Source organism: Papaver somniferum, chromosome 5, assembly GCF_003573695.1.
Source record: "Papaver somniferum cultivar HN1 chromosome 5, ASM357369v1, whole genome shotgun sequence".
Classification (NCBI taxonomy): Eukaryota; Viridiplantae; Streptophyta; class Magnoliopsida; order Ranunculales; family Papaveraceae; genus Papaver; species Papaver somniferum.
In genome coordinates, this window is record NC_039362.1 from 42413581 (window position 1) to 42426176 (window position 12596).

Genomic DNA, 12596 nt, shown 5'->3' on the forward strand with positions numbered 1-12596 from the left:
TTATATCCGTGGGATGCGGACTTACAATTGATTAAATATGCTTTTAGTGTTTAATCTTGTTGTGTAAATTAGTTTTACTGGGATCACACAGTGACCGTTCCCTATGGATGTTGAATTTTAGAATTCCATTTGGAATTGCATGAGTGATGGTTACTGGTGTTACTTTTTTTTTTTTTGAATTTTCTGAGATAGAAATATTCTGGTATGCACTTGATTAGTGCTTAGAACTAAAGTGTACAGACACTGAAGGTTTGCAAAATAGAGCCGAATCCAAGGAATGGTATCTACACTAATGCATTGGATTTGAAGATTTCTTTTTAGAAATTTTTTGTGCATGTTTAATCAGAAATTGGCTTATACAGTACTTAACACAAATCAAAGAAGTGAAAGTGATACGCCCTCCGTCCCACTATTAAGTGACCTAATTCAAGTTTGCACAATTTTTAAGGCAAGCAAGAGGAAAAATATTTTTAAGCATTTTTTACATTTATACCCTTGTGGATAATAAATAGTGAAATTTTGAAATGATTTATCTCTCAAACTACACCACGGATGTTCGCAAACTTCGTATCATTGAAAAGCATTTTAAAACACCTACGTAACGAATATAAACATGACTATCAAATTATGCATATTTCTTATATTTTTTATAATCAATTAAAAGGATATTTTAGAAATATCTCATTGTTTAGTGATATAGGTCACTTAATGGTGGGACAAAATCTAAAAGTAACTAGGCCACTTAATAGTGGGACGGTGGGAGTACATAACTTTGGTCGCGCGACATTAGAAAAGTATTGTCATGAATGCTCTAAGATTAGAGAGCCAAAATGGAGATCACCAATGATCGTTGAGACAACAACTTTGTTGGTACGGGTATAATTCTTGCGGTTGGAATTATAAATTTAGAAGTCTGAAATCATCAATAAATGTAGAGAAACATTTAGATGTGAACATAATTCTTGCATTAATAATTATATGGTTCCAAATCTGACATCGAAAGGAAAGTGGAATACCGGTGAATATGTTAATGTATTGGAAGATTGGGCGGCCTACCAAATATCCAACGATGAGGTGTTACGATGTTACCGATGCATAAATTATGAACATTTGCATTACCTAATGTAAAATGTTAAATAGACATTGTCTATGTTTTTGGGTATAAATTTGTAGAAGATTGGGCATGAGTAGAGGAGTTACTCATTGTAATAATGTGCTTGTTGAAATAGCAAGTAATTTGCCTACAAATTATCTATGCCTCTAGTGTATGCAAGTCTATAATGAGTTCTTGTGAATTAACCGCGAATGTTAATTAGCATCACTAGAGAAGTTACACTTATTTTGTAAAATCAAATGGGAACATTTTTAATAATGTTTTCAGAATTGATTGTATGAGTAGATGTAATTAATGAGGAGGAATGGCTTAGAACCTAACTTATGGAGATCCCATTTTCAGAAGAAGCCATCTCAAGCGGTCTTGATTAATTTTGAATCAGGCCATGATCTATAACGTCTCTAACAAAGACTTATAATGAAGAGTCAAGACATACAAGTCTTGTACATCGAACGGTTTGTCAATTACTCAATAAAGGAGTAATCGCAGTTGACCATTGAAACGGAGAAAAACTTGGCGGACTTATCATGAAGAGTCTCCCAAAGGAAATGCTTTCAATGAAGTATACATAAATGGGACTAAGGTCTGTGAAGGAAGGTTGATCACCAATAGCAGAAACCCAACCTATGTTTTGAAAAAGATAAACAAGGTTCAATGTGGTACCAACAAGTTATGGATGTGATTATGGTGCACTAATTAAGAACTTCTCATTTCTGTTTAGTGCAGTGATTCTGCAAGAAAAAAGGATGGATGAAAATCCTTAATAAGTCTATAGTTGTTTACAGGTGTATCGCAGAAGCACCTTAGAGACTTACCTATATGAGTATAGAAATCAGGTCGTTTCCTAAGAGAAAAAGACCGCTTTCTGAGAAGACTCATGAATCCAGGATAAGCACAGGGCCATGAATGTGCTGAGCTACAGAACACACAATCTATGAAATCAGTATGTGTGGAGATTTCGGTTTATCACATGGGGTACTTGGTTCAAGACTGATTTCACCACTGAACCCCGATAAGGCTTTGAATTTATTACACTAAGTGAAGGTTCAAATCCAAAAGATACCTATCATTTATGTATTGATTTCAACGATGATGCTTATTTCCCAATTGAGCATGAACTACGTTGGCTTGATCCCACTCGGGTACGTGAGCAGTCACTTGAATGATGCAGCCTCTCCTGTTTTGTAAGTTTGATTTTATTTTCTATTTATTTTTGTTTTTGAAAATAGGGGGAGATTGTTGGATATTTTCAATAACATAGAAAATAAAGCGGTTTCGGTTTTGGCTTGCCGCTATGACGGGGGAGCTTCCCGTGTTGAATAAACACAATGGATGTTAGTTGGAGATGAAGAGACACCTCTAATAGGTATGATGGTTCATAAAAGACACAACCATTCCCAATAGACGCCTTATGTGTCTTTTGGAAGTGAAGAGGCATCTCCAATATGCATGAGTTCCCTATAAGTAGTGATGATTTGTTTTTATTCACAAATGGAAAAACACATCAAAAAACTCTGATTTTTCTTCTCTCTAAGCATCATCAGATTGCCGTGTTTGGGAGCTTTGACTACATAAAGCTTAGCTAGGGAATTTTTTTCTCTAACTTGAGCAGGATTATCTCAAGATGTATTAATAAAGATGATGTTTGTTTTTCCGTTATATCCATCACGGGTTTATCATGTATTATGTTTGTCTCTCCATATTTTAAATATGTATTTTTATAAAATAATTATGTATTATGGATAAAATTGTCGGAGAAAAAAATAAAAACATAACAATAAAGTTAAAAAAATTGAAAATATTTTGATTAATTAAAATAACTACCTTTATAACCGTCTAACCCAAACAAGGATATTGGTATCCTGGCTATTTTGGAGAATAACATAACCTTGCTTTTTTAGCTTCCTAAAATCAAGGAAGATTTAGTTGTTCATATCCTAGACTAGAATTAGAACAAGACAAACATAATTTAAATGTATTTTCTTGATAACCCAACCTAGGATAGGCATTTCCAAGGGGCCAAACACGACCTATATTGTGTGTTATTGGTTGGGTCAAGGGAGTACAACTCTTGAATCCAACAACATTGTTAAGGCTTCATTGTATCCTAAAAGCAATATTTCGCTGACCGATTGTACTCGTCAATATTTGGGAATGGTCGAAATAATTGCTGAAAAGAATTGCAAGGCCTTGAAGCTCCAGCGACACAACATTCTTTTCCTTCTTAGATTTTTCATCCTCTATGTTTTTAGCCTAATTTTCCAACATGAGACCCTGACCGGCTCAATACCCCAACCCCTGTCAATTCCGGTTGGGCATGGGGCCCCACCCTTTGTTTCCGTTAGCACAGGCCATGGCATTCAACCATGGTACACTATCACTTTTGATAAATTTGTTCTAAATATATAGTAGGTTGATATTTTTGTTATCTACATCAATGTTACTCAATTATCATGATTCATGCACTTACACCATTAATTTGTGCATCTAGGCCTAGCTCCATAATGTAACAGTCCTAGTTCAAGGCATTACTCTGTTCTAACATTGTAATATTTTAGTTTTGATTTCCTTTGATACTTTCATATCTATTTTATTATATAAAGGGAACATCCCTTGCTACAGTGTTTTTGAAGCTGAATTGAATTGTGTGTGATCATTTTACCCCTGTATCTTACCTAAACAACAAATGCCCTATAAATAAAACGAGGGTATATTGGTAATTTAAGTTGTTTACAAGCAACATTTTCCGTTTAGAATGGAGTCATGGACCCAATCTTTATGCACGATACGTGCAGACTTCTAGTAAGAATAAAAACAAGGTAGCTTATGGAATTACCCAATTTCATTGGGCTTATTAATCTAATAAATCTTGTTTTTCTATTTAAAAACCATCTCCAAGCTAATCAAAAAATTTCTTTTTTTTTCTTTCCTCTCTTTTCCCCCTCACTTTAAGGAATAAACAGATAACTCTATTAACATCTTGATCATATTTGGTCCTTTTTGGACCATATCTGAGCCAAATTTCATTTAGTTTTAGTAGGTAGATTTTGAATAAAACTAATTTTTCTATTAGTTTTTATGTCTTTCAAAACATTTCTTCGCTATTTGGAGCGAATTTTCTTTACAATTTGGGGCGATTTTCTCTTCGCTTTGAGAGCGATTTATCCAAACCTTAATCACTATTTTGTGGCTTGCTATTCTCGATTCAAAAACATCGATGTTTCAACACGGTATTGCTTTGAATCCATATTCAATCAAAGGGATTTAGGGCATCCAAGTATGTTTGGATCTACAAGATTATGGGAAAATTACTCTTTTCTTTTAGGAGCATATCTTATTGAAGACGGAGAAAATCAGATTAAATAGTTGGAATCGATTCCGGATTATACCATCATTTTCCTTATTACATGTACAAAAATGGAATATCGTTGCGATTTATGGCTCTTTTTCTTGGCGATTTACTTGTAAATATCTTTATTTATATAAGGGTTTTGATTAACTTGTATTTTGATGTTTTTGTTATTCTTGTAAGCGATCATGTAATCACGATTTTGATATGAATAAATTGAAATTGTTGATTGACAAAAAAAATATATAATAAATCTAGAGACGACGATTGTTTATTGTGAAACTTCATTAAATCAATAGCTCCAAAACTATTAAATACTAAAATGATGAAATATTACATTATTTCATATGATAAATTAATAAATACTACCTTCATCTTTAATTCTAAGATATAATATTTTTATGTTTTATTTTCTATGATGATAAGCAACATTTTTCCTTCACCGACGATATATTTTCAGATGATTCCTTTTAGTATTTTTGGCATCGTTAAATCTTACTCTAACAATGTCAAAGATATTGCATAACATAGAAGTAGGTAATCTGTTTATTAGATATACAACATCTTCGAAAGCACCCAAAACTGAGTAGGAATATTAGCACGAGCTATTAATGTAAGCTCGTGTATCAACTACATCTTGACGTTTCCTCTCAATAACACCGTTTTGTTCATGTGTGAGGACACATATATGTGTTCAATCCCAAAAAGAGTAATGTGTTGTTCCAATTTTTGAAATTCTACTCTCGAGTCACACTGAAAAACCATAACAGTGCAAGAAAACATGTCTACCATCACTTTGATGTTTTCTAAAATTTGAAAAGAATCTAATTTGAAATTAATTTACTAAATCCTTGAAATTATATGGCTAAGAACCGTATTATGAACCGTTTAGAGGATTCTTTGTATGATTTTTAAAATACAAAAGAGAACTTCAATGCATTTGATTTATGGGATGCATTAGAGGAAAAGTACCAAGATGACACTACTGGAAGTAAGAAATTTTTGGTGGTTAGGTTCTTGGAATATAAAACACCGAGCAAAAAATCTTTGGTTAATCAATTCCTTGAACTTCAACGCATTATCAATGAAATTCTTGTTGGAGGTTTGGTGATTGATGAAACTTTCCAAGTGTCTTCCGTGATTGAGAAATTAGTATCTTCCTTGTTAGAATACAATCAAACATTGAGAGTTGAAACTGGTGAAATCAGTATGGTTGATTTGGGTAAGAAGATTCAAGTGAAAGAATTCAGTGTGCTTCAAGGACAAGGATGTGTAATCTGCAAGGCATATGACTAGCAAAGCTCATGTAATTGAACACAATTCTTCTAATGCTGAAAACGGTAAGAAAGACAAAAACAAACCTAAACATGGTCCTCATAAAAAAGGTATACTTCAGAAACCTACATCTAGCATAACTAAAACTAAAGATAACTATTTTTTGTGTGGAAATTCTGGTCATATGAAATTTCGTTGTAGACAACGTAACGACCTTAATAAGAAGAAAAATAATGCTAATTACAAGAAAGAGTTTTCTGGCACGGTATGTGAAGTAAATTTGGCAACCAATATGAGAGAGTGGTGGGTAGACTCTGGATCTATCAGGCATATCTGTGGAAAGAGATATGTTCACCTTTTATCAGAGGGTATGGGATGACGAGAAACTCTACATGGATAACTCATTTGCAACATAGGTTGCAAGAAAAGGAAAAGTTGGGATGAGGCTCACTTCTAACAAGACTCTCATATTGAATGAATTTCTTCATGTTCCAGATATCTGCAAAAATCTTGCCTGTTGTTGTTTTTTAGATGATAAGGGTTTCAAAATTGTAATTGAATATGGCAAACTTGTTGTTACTAAGAGTAAGAATTATGTTGGTAAGGGTTATAAGACTGAGGGTATCTATAGACTTAATTTAAATTCTAATGAAATGAAAAAAATATTGATTCTTCTTCTTACATTTGTATGTCATTACATGTCTGCCTTGGTAGACTTGGACACGTAAATTATAAATCATTGCATAAATTGGCTAGCGTAGGCTGCGCACCCAAATTTAGTGTGAATAATGAACGTAAATATGAGATCTACGTAGAAGTATGCTAGAATACCTCTTAGCAAAAATGTTCAGAGAAATTCTAAACCTTAGAATTAATTAGTTCACACGTGAAATGAAGTCAGTTCAAACTAGTGGTGGTAAAAAATAGTTTGTCACTTTTATAGATGATTGTACGAGGTACTATCATATATACTTGCTTAGGGGTAAGGATGATGCCTTAGAAGACTTTGATATATATAAAATAGAAGTTGAAAACCAAATGCATGCTTCCATTAAAACTGTTATATCTGACCGTTGTGGTGAGTACGAAATTCCTACAGGAAAATTTTGCATAGAACGCGGCATAACACACGAGTAACATCTCCTTACTCACTACAGTCTAATGGTTTAGCTAAATATAAGAACTACACCCTTAAGGGGATGATGAACGTCATTTTGATTAGTTTATAATCACCTACGAACTTGTGGGGGGAGGGGGGTGGGGTGACCGTCCTCTCAGCTTGCTATATCCTGAATATAGTTACCTTTAAAGGATGAGATAAAACTCCATATGAATTGGAAAGTTAGACAATCCTCTTATGCATACTTCAAAGTATGGGGGTGTTTTACTAAGATTGACATTCCTCTTCCTAAGAGAACCAAGATAGGACCCAAAACTGTTGATTGTGTCTTCATAGGGTATCTTGAGCATATTACTGCATATAGATTTATGATTATGGGTTTTGAAATTTCTGAAATTGGTGGGAGTACAATTGTGGAGTCTAGGGAAATGGAAAAATATTCCGCTAAGAAATGTTATGTTGAAGTTCAAATGATCAATAGCTGAAAATAATTCCTTTGAAAGCTGTTTATTATATTTGGTCGAGAAGTGGAAAAATAAGATAAGTACAATTCATTTTGAGGTTTTGTTATCACATGTTATCAGTAGCAGGGAAATTTATTTTCGTCAAATGATCTAATGTTGGAAATGACCTGCAAACCTAGATTTACATTTTTTTCGTAATCCTTGATCCAAAAAGTATGACAGTATGACACAATAGAAGACTCTATTCATTTTATTCTGTTTTCTATTTTGATTGAATAAACAAATCAAAGATGATACAAAAGCTTTCAACGTGAAAGAGACTTCTCTTATTTCTTTTCTAATTTGATAACCATGTTTATATTTGTTACAATATGATACACGAATAATCAGAATAAATATATTAAAATTATCATTTCTCATTGTTTCCTTAAGAAGTGTGAGCATATGAAGTATTTGTTCCATAAGAGCAAAAGTAGTAATTTAGATAAAAACAAAATTTAATGTTTCAACTTTGAGAATTAGAAAAAACATTTTTAGAATTAAATTTTTTTCTGTTAAATAGTTCAATTTTCTACTAAGACAATTATTGTATATATAATATATTTTTTTCGAAGCAGAATTATTGCATATATGAAAGAATTTATAGATACTAGTTATCCGATTAGCTAGCTACGGATATGACGTGTTCTTTCCAAACCAAACCTTTAAAGTACTCCCTATCGTCTCTTTATAAATTTAACAAGGTTATTAGTTAACTGATTGAAACCAAAATTGATATATGTTTTTTTTGTTGTTGTATATACAGTATATATTTTAGAACAGTAAATTATCAAAGTTATACTATAGATTTGATAACACCGACAAAAATTTGGTAACAATGGTAAACGAAAATAATAAGTATCTAATGTCAACGCATGTCACTGACAGACCTACAGCTGGGCTAACCCGGGCTTTAGCCCAGGTAGCCGTCATAGCTCATAAGCCTAAAAAAATGAAATGTTTGTTCGACCAAGGCTATTAGCCCGGACTGGAAAATGAATTAAGACTTTTTGGGTCCGTCCCTCATGCATGTGTCATATGGATCGCATTGATGAGTGCATACAAGAAAATTGGTGGATGACTCTTTCTTAGAATCTTCTGAGAATGATCAGTATTATACTAATTTAGCAACGACAAAAAGAATCGAACTTGATAAATAAACTTTCAGCTAAATTTGTGATCAATGACGTGGATAATACTCTCACATTCATTGGTTTTGAACTAGCTAGATTTACACGTTATTGCTCCCAACTTTTCTCTGGCCAAATAGCCCAAGTACTGCAATTACAAGCGGTAAATCATCTTCGGCGTAAGGAGGGATTATTCAAATATAAATGCATTACATCAAAAGAGTAATCAAGATTATCGAGAACAAATTCTCTTTCGATTTTCTCGAATAACATCGATAATTATTGGTTTCTGACGAGAAGAAAATCATGAGGAAGCTTAGAATTTGGGAGACGTTATTAAGTTACTCAATAGGGATGAAGAGAAAAGGAAGATCAATACTTCTTGGTTTTGGTTTCGTCATTGGAGCTTCAGTGCTTATTCTTACAGTTATTTGTTTCTTGTTCCCATCAATTTCTCCGTCGCTGATGAATCCACTGCTTCAAACAAATCTTGATAAATACTATATCAAATTTTCTTTTCCCAATTGGTTATCCTCTTCCAGTAATTTGACAAATAATAGTACTAGTAATACTACTGTATCTCCTCCACCTTCTTTCTCTCCGCCTCCGTCTATATCTTCTCCTTATTCTGTAACTCCATCTCCGTCTCCATCTTCCCCTTATTCTACATCATCGTCTCCGTCTCCGTCCCCTTATTCTATACCCTCGTCTCGTTCTCCATCTCCATCTTCCCCTGATTCTATATCCTCGTCTCCTTCTCCATCTCCGTCATATCCACCCCAGTCTCCGTCTCTGACTTCTCCTTCTCCAGAGCTAATAAAAAATTACACCGATAACAGCCAAACGGAGACGAATTACACGGAAACAAACCGTTTTAAGAATTCAAGTACTATTGCTATTGATACTCCTAAAGTTGGAGGACCGGTGGTTCCAGAAGAAAAATCTATTACGACGCTAACCCCAGGGAATGTTTCTACTGGAAGTAGTAATAAATCAAATGAGAAGAAACAAGGAAATGGTGATCGTGATAATTGTGATATTTCCGATGGTGAATGGGTTCGGGTCAATGATCCAATCATACATTATCCTCCGGGTTCTTGTCCGTACCTCGAAAAACAACCTTTCGATTGTCACAGTAACGGGAAACCTGATAATGAGTACCTAAACTGGCAATGGCAGTGGAAATCTCACCCAAGAAATGCAGGGTGCAGTAATAACATTCCCAGGTAATCCTTCCCTCCTTCAAGTCAACTTGGACAACCAAATTACTTGTTGTTTTGCGCTTTTTGAATCAGTCGTTTATTTTTGCAGCTCCCTAAATGCGACCGATTTCCTTGAGAGATTGAGAGGAAAGAAATTGGTGTTTTCAGGGGATTCTTTGAACAGGAATATGTACATGTCTATGATATGCATCTTTTGGAGCGTAATTTCGGACAAAAGCAGAATTGTTAGGCCTTCTATGTATTCAGATTACAAGACAAGGGGAGATATGTCTTTAATATTCAAGGCAAGTTTTCTATTAATCACTTAAGTTTTCCACTTCAACTTCTCGCTATTGATTGCTGATGAAAATGCATATACAATCTGGTTTGGATTTCAGGACTACAACTGTTCTGTAGTGTTTGTGTGGTCGCCGTTCCTCGTCAATGAAACAAATTCTAAGACGCGTAGAATGAGGTTAAGACCATTGGTACCAGAGGTAGAGACCATGAGATTGGACCAGATTGACGGGACAGCGGCAAACGTGTATCAAGATGCTGACATTGTAATTTTTGATTCATGGCATTGGTGGAACACCGAGAAAACTAACAATGGGTAAGTGCCACGAAAAGAATTAATATAGAAATCTCAAACACTCTTTTATCTCTTTATAAATGTGCACCTTTTCTCCGAAAATGCATAAAAATACTAGTTTTGAATCGCAGAATCAACTACTATCAAGAAGGCAATTACTTATACCCCAAAATGGGTTTGGATGTGGCATACAAGAAAGCTTTTACTACTTGGAGGAGATGGATTGACAACAACATTGATTCTACCAAAACCCAAGTTGTTTTCAGAGGATTTTCGCTTTCCCATTTTGTGTTAGTTTTATATTTTGCTTGCCATTTTATTCTTCTCTTCTTCCTGTCCTAAATGAATCATATTAACTAAGCCGGCCTACTTGGTTTGATATGCAGAGGAGGGAGATGGAACACAGGTGGACAATGCAACTTAAATACAAAGCCAATACCAACGATCGAAAAATACAAAAACCCTGCACCATCACATGTGAAAATTATAGAAGACGCTCTTCGGCGGATGAAGACTCCCGTTTTATATATCGATGTTGGTAAACTAACATTTTATCGAGCGGATGCTCATCCATCGATATATGGCAAAAACTACACTGCTCAGGAGAGAAAGGCAGCTATGCATCATCAGGATTGTAGTCATTGGTGCTTACCAGGTGTACCTGATACCTGGAATGAATTGTTGTATGTTAGTCTGTTGAAGGCTGGTAAAGGGTCTTTTGACCCCTCACTGTAAGAAATCGATTGTTGTCATTATTCCTTGGAAATATAGCGTATAGGGAAATAGAAAGAGAGCTTCAATTAGAGAGTTGCGAAATAAGTTGCCACTTTCAGAAAAGATCATTATTCCCGTTTCACTGCCAACATGTGTCCGACGGAGAAGCTGCACATGTCTCCGAGTCTGAGTTGTCAAATTATACGGGAAAAAACAAACAAATTTTTTGCTGATAAAAACCATCTCCATTGACCGTTCTGACACTTTAGCTCATGGGCAGCTCATTCCATTATCATTATCGTTTGTGCTTATGCCCTTAATAATTGGAGGGAGTTACTTAAGTAGACTCTTGGCTGTGTCTTCATTAAATCGCTTTCGCACCCACGCGCAATTTGTCTCAAAAAGACATACGTTAAGGTGTTTTATGGAGAACCATGATATTGGGCATACCAAAATCTTTCAAGGCATACTGAATGAAGACAAAAAAGGTTGTTGAATAGCAAAATCAGATAACCCCTTAACCCAAATTTTTTTTAATAGCAAATCTGCCCTTTACGTATTAGTGTTAATAATCTTGATTAGTGATTAAATATTTTGTTTAGAGATTAAGATAATTTTCAGAATTATAAGAGTTGTTTAGATGAAAAATATGAGGAAAAAAAAATCAAAGTTTTGGTTTGGTTAAGAAGGAGAGAAAGAGAAGGAGAAAGTGAGAAAATTATAATTCTTGATTCAATGGAGGATGAGGAGGGTCATATATCATCTAAAAAACCTAGGAAAATACACATCAACTACACCAATGATTCCCAAATGGCTGATTTCTTAGATTATGAATCATGGTTCGGCGAAACAGGTTGAGGTTCGGCTCACATCTATGAGCCGAATCTACCAATTGATGAACGGTTCGGCTTACTGAATCTGTTTACTGCATGCGCCGAACCTATAATTTCCAATTCCCACCCTTTTGCTAGGCACTAGTTCGGCTTATATGAAAGTTTCATAGTAAGCCGAACAACATCCTGAATAGCCCGGAATAGAATCATTACTAATTCGGCTTACATATCCAAATTCGTATGTGCCGAACATAATTTTTTAATTTCTGGGTTGAAATATTGTTACTGGTTCGGCACATATGGAGAATATCGTATCAGCCGAAACCTCTTATGTTCAAGGTTCGGCACATAATATGATTATCGTCTGAGCCGAACATGAACTTGTTAATTTTTGGGTTAAAATATTGTTCGCGATTCAGCACATATTGAGGATATCGTATAAGCCGAAACCTGTAAATGTTCATAGTTCGACACATAATGTGATTATCGAATGCGCCGAACCTGAAGGACAAATGATTCGGCGTGTAACTAACATTAGAGGATAAGCCGAACTCTGTAAATTCGGCACATAACTGTTAAGCTATTCATTAAAACATGAAATTGACGGTGTCCATAACCCAATCCCAGCACCATTAAAAACAAAGTTCAGCACCTTATAGCAAAGGTGTTTGCAACACCATAAAAGTGTACTTAAAACTTAAGAAAAAGTGTACCATAAAAGTGTACATAAAAGGGAATTTAACCACGACCCCTCTTCTTAGTTC

The 12596-nt window shown here is 34.6% G+C and overlaps 1 protein-coding gene across 2 annotated transcripts; it reads left to right on the forward strand.

The window, feature by feature from the left end:
• Positions 1–8575: 8575 nt before the first annotated feature.
• Positions 8576–11101, forward strand: LOC113281465 (protein trichome birefringence-like 2). 2 transcript variants are annotated; one of them, XM_026530207.1, is made up of 5 exons: positions 8576–9717; positions 9803–9998; positions 10092–10306; positions 10417–10540; positions 10672–11101. In XM_026530207.1, exons 1-5 carry the CDS (start codon positions 8798–8800, stop codon positions 10825–10827), a joined length of 1611 nt encoding a protein of 536 aa, XP_026385992.1. In that variant the 5' UTR covers positions 8576–8797; the 3' UTR covers positions 10828–11101. The 2 variants fall into 2 exon arrangements, with proteins under 2 accessions (XP_026385992.1, XP_026385991.1); XM_026530206.1 differs by having other exon boundaries at positions 8577–9717; positions 10417–10575.
• The last annotated feature ends 1495 nt before the right edge of the window (positions 11102–12596 follow it).